Source organism: Leiobunum rupestre, chromosome 10 (genome assembly GCF_980474605.1).
Source record: "Leiobunum rupestre chromosome 10, qqLeiRupe1.1.hap1, whole genome shotgun sequence".
In the NCBI taxonomy this organism is placed as follows: Eukaryota; Metazoa; Arthropoda; class Arachnida; order Opiliones; family Sclerosomatidae; genus Leiobunum; species Leiobunum rupestre.
The window spans coordinates 43,229,142-43,238,831 of record NC_143393.1 but is presented as its reverse complement, the minus strand read 5'-3'; the positions used below and the strand labels follow the sequence as shown (position 1 = coordinate 43,238,831).

The 9,690-nt window shown below is 38.3% G+C and overlaps 1 protein-coding gene and 1 long non-coding RNA gene across 2 annotated transcripts; both read left to right on the top strand.

The window, feature by feature from the left end:
* Positions 1 to 770, top strand: LOC149925975 (uncharacterized). The gene is made up of 2 exons (XM_090160604.1): positions 1 to 170; positions 232 to 770. The coding sequence occupies exons 1-2, from the start codon at positions 159 to 161 to the stop codon at positions 646 to 648; spliced, it is 429 nt and encodes a 142-aa protein (XP_090016730.1). The 5' UTR covers positions 1 to 158; the 3' UTR covers positions 649 to 770.
* Positions 771 to 1,913: 1,143 nt separating this feature from the next.
* LOC149925974 (uncharacterized) lies at positions 1,914 to 2,453 on the top strand. The gene is made up of 2 exons (XR_016477002.1): positions 1,914 to 2,094; positions 2,158 to 2,453. It is a non-coding gene; the product is annotated as an uncharacterized LOC149925974 (long non-coding RNA).
* The last annotated feature ends 7,237 nt before the right edge of the window (positions 2,454 to 9,690 follow it).

The following is a 9,690-nucleotide window of genomic DNA, read 5'->3' as shown; positions in this document are numbered from 1 at the left end:
AACGATAAAAGTCACACGAAATAAACGTTCCGTATTGTTGAATGACATATCCTCCATGACGTCCAAGCTGACAATAGCCCGTATAAATCAGCCCCTTCTTTCGAACATTTCAGTTGTTGTTGAGCGTTCATTTTGAATAGGATCAAAACTTCGGCAATATGGCCTGTTTGGTAAGAGTTTCCGTGTTTTTCAAACGATTTTCTCCAACCTAAAAACCTTCAATCTTCCCAGGGACGTTTACTGTTGTTCGCTTCTTTGGTTTTGATCTCGTTTGGAGGCCCGTTGAACTATCCTTTAGTTACGCTAGAGGCAAGACCCGAAGAAACTGTAGGAACACTACCACCAAGACCCGAAGAAACTGGATTCATTGGACTACCTGGTATGGTACAAAACTGTACGAATCCGCTAGAGCCGTGCTATTCGAAAATAGACAGCGCGCGGGGAAGTCAACAAAGATTTGGAATCGGACTTTCTGGTACCCTGCAAAACTGCTCGAGCCCCACACGACGTCGCAAACAAATTAACTATCCCGAGGAACCTAATGTAAACCACATTCCGAGAGGTCAAGAGGAAAATAAAGGCTTTGGAATCCCTGGTATAGTGGAAAACTGTTCCAATCCCGAAAAGCCGTGTGATCGGAATGGTTAATTACGGGTCAAATTACTCTAACCTCATCGAGGTTACAAAACTACCCGGGCGGACATTTACTATTAACATTAGTAACATAATTATTACGTTACTTATGCTATTAAGTAATTTCTGACAAAAATATGTAAAGGGAGTGAAATAAAGTATAATTTTTTAGATTCGTACATCATGAACGTGACATAATTTTTGTTATTTTAAAGGAAATATCAATATTGTTCCCTGCCTCCTATAGTTTCTGACATTTCGCTGAGCAGTGGCGTAGCCAGAAATTCGTCAGGGGGTCAGTGGCGTAGCCAGAAATCCTTCAAGGGAGGGGATAAAACTTTGTAAAATACCTGAGAGGGGTGGAGAAGAGGGTTAAATTTTAGTAGGGCCAAAGTTACACCGAAAGGGGGTTTGGACACGGAAATCCTCCGCTTGTCTACGCCACGGAAATCCTCCGCTTGTCTACGCCACGGAAGGGGGTGTCAGAATACGTAAAGGTTCGGAGTTAAACGTAATTATACAAATTAAATTCTTTAACCATGGTCAAGGTATATAAACTAAAATAAAATAAACGACGGATACTTCATGGTTTGTACATATTTATTTCCAAAAATTTATAAAATACTGCGAGCTTTCGGGTATGACACCCCTTGTCAAGCGTATATGTTAAACTAAAGAAAACGAAAGTTAAACGTACTTTAGAGCATTGACCCTACGAATTTTAATCGTATCGAGTCAAATAAAAATATATTTAAAGAATATTGAAAGAATTAGAAATATGTCCATAAGACCCTACATCAATGTAGTAGACCAGTGCTGAACTTTGAAGTATGGAAAAGTACCCAATAAAATCATCAAATATCAAGACCAACAACTAATATTTTAATTACCTTCGACAATACATATCGTTTGTTTGCAGTGCTACCTCAGCGCACTTAGTGGCTAGATATGGGAGTATTTAAAGTGAATGCGCTTATAATACATTAAAAAAAAGTATTTTTATCGCGTCTTTTGTTTACTTAAAATAATTTATTGACGAAAAAATTTATTTAAAATAATATAGTACACAATGAACAAAAATCAACGAGTTCGAAAAATATATTTTTCCATTTGACATTACTCGTCACAATGCGTCGTTGGCGCTAAACACGTGATCATGACGTTTTCAAACTTTCGCAATTCGCATTTTTTTTATTCTCAAGATCATGGTTGACATATTTGATAAAATAAAAGCTTTTGTTTTTTCGCTTTGAAGGGAGGGGGTTAGCCTGTTAGGGGATTTTTTTGACTCTTTCGCTTTTGAGTTCTCGAAGTGAAACGCTTCGAGTACGAGTTAGGAAACCGCGACGGAGAGATCAACATAGAGTTTCTTTCGACGTTTTAAATCCGGTTTCTCGCACTGAGGATAAACACTTTGTCGCGGAAATACTTAAGCTTTTCTCAACGATGTTAAATATCAAGGTAATTGTTATTTTCTCTGAATGTAAGAATTTAATTTCAATATAAATTTATATTTCACGTTAGATTTTGATAATTTTGGTCGTGTTGTCCGTGGCTATGTCGGCCCCTGGAGGACAGGTTGACCCTTTCAATTCTTCGTTCTCCGGCGTTACGGGTCCAGTTTTGGCCACGCGGAAAGAGGTTGGGGATAATAACCAGCAAGGCATCGGAATCGGCGGAACTATTGTGAACTGTTCAGACCCTCGCAACGTCGACAAATGCTTATAAACACTTTGGATTTTAATCGGGAACTCATTAGTGATTGTTTAAATGGTTTACCATAATTACACGTATAGAGATTTTCGTAATAAAATGTTTCTTATGAAAATAAATAATCTTGGTAATAAATTTTTTTTCGTGGTGGCTGGAGCATACGTGTAGAGCCTAGCAACCCAATGCCACAGCCGCCGCCGTTAATGTTTTATCACGCCGCCGAAATCTTTTCCGAGTTTTTCTTCGTAACTTAAGTTTTAGTTCCACATGATATCTCCGACGTTGCGCTTATGATCTAGCATCTGCTACACATTAAAAAGTCAAGAACGATTTTTATAAACTTATCAAAATATAAGCAAACGATGCAAAAATCATATTATAATGCAAGTATCATTATTTTAAAGTAAAATTAACCAATAAAGATGAGGAAAAACTAATAGCATCTGCTTTAGCCGCTCCCTATCTAGGTCTCAATGGCGAACCAAAGGGGGCGCACTGATAGTTTTCGGTCGCGAATAGTCTGACCTAAAATTTGATTTCGTTAGTCGCGAGTCCTACTTTAGCTCAAAAATATTTTTATGGGCAGATTCTGTAAATGTTTCGGCGCCTTTTGTGAACACCTCGATTTTGTCCTACTCTGAGTGTTACCCCCAAGGTTGCAAGAGATGCTGCCAAAAGTAGCATAAGACCCAAAAGTGTGCCAGCACGGTGTAGTAGTTAATGAGGGTTTGCTGCAAAATAAAAAAGGGAAACGAAAGGGGGGTCGGAAAATACGTCATCAAAATCGAGGTACTCCAGCGCCGCCGAGTGAGGCGTTTTAGAACGTATATCTACGGGCGAGTAAATTGAATAGAGAAAATTGCGACAGACTATAGACTAAATATAATGTTGGTAGTAGGGTCATTCCATACGATTTCGACCACTCATGTCACCATGGGTCAATCGATTTTTTTTAAATTTTAAACACAGATAGATCTGTCTAAAAAACTTTGATATCCCAGGTTTTAGCTGAAAATATTGAGAAGGTTTATAATAAACACAGTTTAACCGAAACCCCACATTTTTTGGTATATCGTACCTCGATTTCAGTACCCCTTCGCTTTAAGTTTAATAACTTTTTATAAATATATTTTATTTTAACAAAATAACACAATCTTACACATTTTGACAAGGCCAATTCAATCAAGGACAGTAGATACAGGGACGAGAAAGCAGGGGGGAAAATTTCGATTTTAAACGTCTTCATATTCAAACAAACCGCGGCCATTGTTAAGACGTGGTTCATCATGGACAGTATTATGGTAGTTAGTTCTTACCATTTTGATGTTAAATTAAAAATAAAACTACGAGCGTAAATAATAAAATGCCCATTTGTTTTGAACACTTAAGCCTCGTTAAGAACCGCTAAAATTAGGTGACCGCCATTTTTTTTGTTTACAACTAACTCTCCTTGCGTTTAGGTCGTTTTAGGTGATATATTCCAACAGAGGCCGCCAATACACTTTCTCGTCCCTGTATCTACTGTCCTTGATTCAATGGTGGAGTTTATATAGTCCTAACTAGAATTGATACCAGGTTATTAGATGTCAAAATGTACATTTTTATTTTTGGGGGGTCTCATTCGAGGGGTTAAAGGGTCATGTGGGCGATTGAAAACACGAAATATAAACACACTATTAGATAGCTCTATAAAAGAGCTTTAAAATGAACTCTTAAAAAAGGGGTATTTTCCTTGTTTTTATTTGATAAATCAATAACCATTTTCTTGAAATTCAACACTTTTGAAATTTTTTATTTTTGATATCAAACAAAAAATGGTTTAAATCTTTTAGAAATTATTACTACGTATTTAACGATGTGTGATAAATAATGCTCGAATATTTTCTAAATCATAATCTTTAAGAATAAAGGATCTAGCCCTGGAAGAAGTCGCTGTAGACGTTGATATTAGTTGCAAAATCAAGTTAAGAGGTACATGGCATTTGTCGTCCCGCTTAGGCCATGACAGACTGTTAACTCCAATGGCAACTCGATCAGGGTTCGAGCAACATTATGAACATCCACGCCAGGCCCGGTCCCCGGTAAAATATAAATTTCGGGCCCAAGGGAGCCATTACAACTGGAGATAATTATCCTTTTTCGGAGAGAAACCCGTGTAGTCCAAGAGCCCATGCCAAAATAAGCAAGTGATAAGGTACACGGTGGGTGATACCATTTTTGAAAAACCTTTCTGATGGATATTCAATATCTACAAGTCTTAATAGCCGGAGTGGGGGCTTTTGGGAAATATAAGCCAAGTGACGTCACATTCGGAGACCCATTAGGCAACCGATAAGGTACACGATCAAAGCGTGGTCCATCTAATAACCATTAGTGTATACAAGGTGAAAGTATTAAGTCTTATAAAGAAAGTGAGGGCATACGTCATATAAGACTGATGACGTCATCACCAAAAACCACCAATAAGCAACCTATAAGGTACAAAGCCAAAAATAGCACCATTCGATAGCTCTGAACCTGTTCTTTCAGAAAAATATCAGTCTTACGACATAAATGGGGGAAAACGGCGTATAAGACTAATTTTGTCACACCCCACCCAATAAATTGAATTTAACGCGCGTTGGCCGGAATAGCCCTGAACTTGCGTGGAGATGCTTACGGACAAAGTCTTTCGTGTCGTTTCTACTATACCAGAAGACGCTGATCACGAATATTTGGGTTTAAGCACTCTAAATTGTGTTTTTTTTCATTACAAAATAGACGTTTCAAAATGTTAGCAAAGAGTATTTTTTAACGAAAGGGGCTTTAGTAAAATGTCGTTCTATAAATGAAGGTTGGCTTTCTTGTTTCGATGTTGCAGCCTGGGTAATAAGAGTAAAATAACGGGAATGTTGTGAAGTTACTCTTTTTAAAATTATAGAAAGACCTGGAAATAAGACTAAAATCCGCTAAAATCACACAAATGAAAGACTTAGAAACTGAACTGAACTTCTACGTATTTTGTAACAAAAACATGTTTGGCGGGCGTAGCTTAATTTGAAGAAGGACATATTAATTTTGTTCATTAAGTAATTAACCTTTTCAGTTTATTTAGAGCCATGTAGCAGTTAACGCCGGAAGCTCCTAAACTGCTGGATATTCGTTTGCTAAGCAGACGCTGTGATTTTTATAATGGGATATTCGTCTGCGATCGGTGGAAATGTTTATTTTCAGCCCTCCTCGATCGGACGCAAAAATAGTAGCTGCATTTTTTTTTTGGAAGCGCGGAAATTCAAGTTTCTTCGCTAAAGACACTGTACCGTGAGTTATATTTGTAACACAATTTGATTATTATGTTATATTACAAATATAATTAATGAAAATTATGTTATATTTTAAAATAGACTTGTAAATCGTTTTGATATGCTATATAGCAATCGATCAAACGTTAGGCCTAACTGGTTTTAAATGGATTCTGATATGAAATGCGTTTTACACATCGGCAACAACGCCTATTTGGAGAAGATACGGAGTTTTACGGAAGAAACACTCGAAACTGCAAGAAAATGCTTAGTAAAAAGAAAACAAATGAAAAACTCCAAGTATGCATCAATTAAATTACCTCACATTCCCAACGACGTTGATGGATTCCACCAAGTGTGCTATAGACGTTTCACCTCAATTTCTTTCTCATATTTTACAACAACAAATAAATATACCGAAGAACCAATACTGGAATCGAACAACCTTCCATTAGTAAATGTTGAAGAAACCTTGCCTCAAAGTATCGACAACTCTGACAACTTTCCCGCACCAAATGTTGTAGACAAATTTCCCCAAAGTACCGACAACTTGGAAAACCTTCCCTCTACAAATTGTGAAGGAACCTTCCCCCAAAATAGCGGAAACTCTGACGCTAGTAATGTATATAAAAAAAATTGCCTTTTTTGCCAACAAGAAGTTAAGAAACACAATCGTATAAAGTTGAAATTAATTAAATGTGAAAGTGTGCATTTCCAAGAAAACGTTAACAAATTCGCAGTGCTACTAAATGACCAGGAAATGTTGTCTCGAATAACAGGCGTCGACTTAATGGCGAAACAAGCGCATTACCACGCAATGTGTAGAGCTTCCTATCAAAAGAGGGCTGAATTAAACGAAGCTTCCACTTCCAAAAATAATAAAGAATCGTCTTGGCATTTATTGAGATCCGCTCACAAAGCGGCTTTTAACAGTTTGTGCGATTATATTGAAGAAACTGTAATTGAAAACGAAGAAGTTCACTTGTTGAAAGATTTAAATAACCAATATACAGCTTTGGTTTCCGAGAATTATAACGTGACCCCTTCTGCAATCTCTTGAATCGAAATTATTTCGGCATTTTGGAGCCAAGATATCGAAAGGAATCCAGGGAAATCAAAGAAGGGGAAATTTTTTCTATAAAAGTGACATGAAATTAGAGTCAGCTTTAAAAATGGCCTTCAACGTTGCATTTAAACTACGTAACGAAATTCTCAAAGGTGATAAAACACCATTACCATCGAACCTACGTGTAGAAGACGTTTTTCAAGGAGAAGCGCATATTCCAGACATTCTTACAAAGTTCCTCACGCTTCTTATAAATGGCCCTGATTTTAGACGTGGAAATACACCTAGAAACGCGCGTAGAATTTCGGCCATTTCCCAAGACTTAATATACGCGGTAACTAATGGTCATGTTAAACCATCAAAGCATCTACAGCTTGGTCTTGCAGTTAAAAGCATGAGTGGAAGTAGAAAACTAGTCGATGTATTAAATAATTTTGGACACACGGTAAACTACAGTTGCGTGGAATAAATTGAGACGGAACTTACTTTTTCATCTCTTGAAGATAAAAGAGTGACCCCGAAGGGTATGAAGCTAGTCGGAAACTTATCAACAGGCGTAGCTTGGGATAACTATGACACATTCGTTGACACCATTGATGGCAAATGTACCCTACATGATATTGTTGGGATTTGCTTCCAGAATGTTGACGAGTGGAATCTAGAATGTTGTGAAATATTTGATACTAACCAAGATATATCTGAAGATAGTACGCAAAGTAAACGAAAACGAAGAGCGTTAACAGCCACTGGACTGGAGTTATCACCGTATCGAAAGAGACCTCGAATGAGATCAAGTGGATTGATTCCTCTGGACGACGAGAGAAGGTCAACAATATCACTCGAATACGAAACATATGAAGTGCTCGATACGATTTGGATGATTTCGTTAGCTCTGAAAATTGACGGAACGCCCCTGTGGTGTGGGTGGAATTCCAATGTTCTCATTGATAACCAACCCCAACAAGCCATATGTTACCTTCCTCAGATAAATCAATCACCTACGTCGCTTCAAGTAGTTGTCGAAACTATGAAAAGGTCGCTAAAAATTGCGCAAGAATGTGGCCAAGAATATATCGTCGTTTCATACGACCTAGCCATAGCAAAATTGGCACTAACCATACAAGCGGATGAGACTCCAAAGTTCGACAACCTGTTCATTATGTTGGGACCGTTTCATATCTGTATGGCATTCTTTAGGGCTGTTCCTAGAAGAATCTGGCGGAACTCATATTTTGGGAGAGTCTGGAATACTCGCAGACGGTTCTTTGAATGGCTTTATTGGAGGATTGCACTACAACAGATGTAAAAGGGGTCATTTACTTCTAGCAACGTCTCTTCAAATTCTCCATTTTCGACAATTTTGTTCGACGTACGAAATAGCTGACGATATTGCGCATGACATAACTAGGCTTTACGATTTACATTAAAACTTTGACTTAGAAGAACTAACGGAAAACCTTAGAAACACGATAAATGAATACGCAGGCTACTGTGAGAAGACCGAAAAAGGAGAACATGGAAAGACGGTGCAGTACTGGTTCTTGTACATCAAAATGATCCGTCTTTATTTGAAGTTATCTCGTAGCGTTCACACGGGAAACTCTAAATTGTTCACGCACTGTATAGGTGAAATGTCAGCCCTGTTTTTTACTTTCAATCAACCGAACTACGCTAGATGGCTAGTGCGATTAGAAGACAACTTGATCAAAATGGAAGAAACCCGCCCAGGTATCACAAATCAGTTTGAAAATGGAGCACTCTCAATTCGTCGAACTAGCAAAAACTTTTCCAGGTCCGCTATCGACCTGACGTTGGAACAAACAGTCCACGCTGATGCCGCGAACGGATTGACTGGAATATCAGCGTTTACGAACTCGATATCTGCAAGACAACGAAGGGCCCAAAGTCACTTCATGAAAACCCAAATTTTGAGTAATTTGTATGATGAACTTGGGCTGCGAAGGAAAGAAGAAGTTAGCCCAGAGCTACGTCCCAATAATGTAACGAAAAACCAACAACAAATAGATCTCATTTTATTAAAAATTGACCAATGCTTAAATCCTTTCGAACAGCAGCACGATAAAACTGAACTCTATAACATTAGCACGGGGAAGTCTACTTCAGATAAAACTTCGAAATTTCTATTGAACGTCTTCCAAACGGGAAAAGAAGCACGTCAGAAGTTTATAAGTGAATGCGTGGAAGACCCAGCACGATTCGATCGACCTATTAAACGTGTTGAAACTAGTACGTTTACTTCGGAAGGAAGTAAATATCAAATAAAACAGAAGGACGGCAAAATGGTGGAAGCGAAAATGGAAAGAGATTGACTTGGAGCTAGTTTTATCGTACCCACTAACCCCGGTTCCACTGTCTCTCGTTCACGTAGATGGAACAATGAACTGTACTGAAAAGTCGGTCCTCTTGCGAAATCTGGAGAGTCGAATAACGTCTTTGGCACCACGTACCATTGATTACACTTTTGTCGATGGTATGTTTTTTCTTCATACCTTGTCCGACCTACCCCCTACATTCGGCGGTGTTGCAAGATCCATTTTAGTGAAACTGTGCAAGCTGGCAGGAAGAGAACTTCACGTCATCTTTGATCGAACCATTTCACCTTCAATTAAAGACTGTGAAAGAGACAAGCGAGCCGTTACTTCATCCACCTGTAGAGCGCAAAGATGGAACATTAGTGGAACAGACATGAAGAGACCGTCTGACTTTGTAGGATCATTAAGAAGCGATCAATTTAAGGAAGAGTTAGTGAATTTTTTGATTAGTGTTTGGATGTCAGATGACTTCGCGCATGTTTTAGGAACCAAAACGATATACGCGACGAACAACGAGAAATGTTACGTGTATTCTTCTTTAAACGGAAAAACGCAATGCCGAGAAGATACAAAGTTTACGTGCTTCCACGAAGAAGCCGATACTCGCTTGTTGTATCACATATCGATGGCGTGCTTTGAGCCATGTAACGTGGTAGTTCGGTCT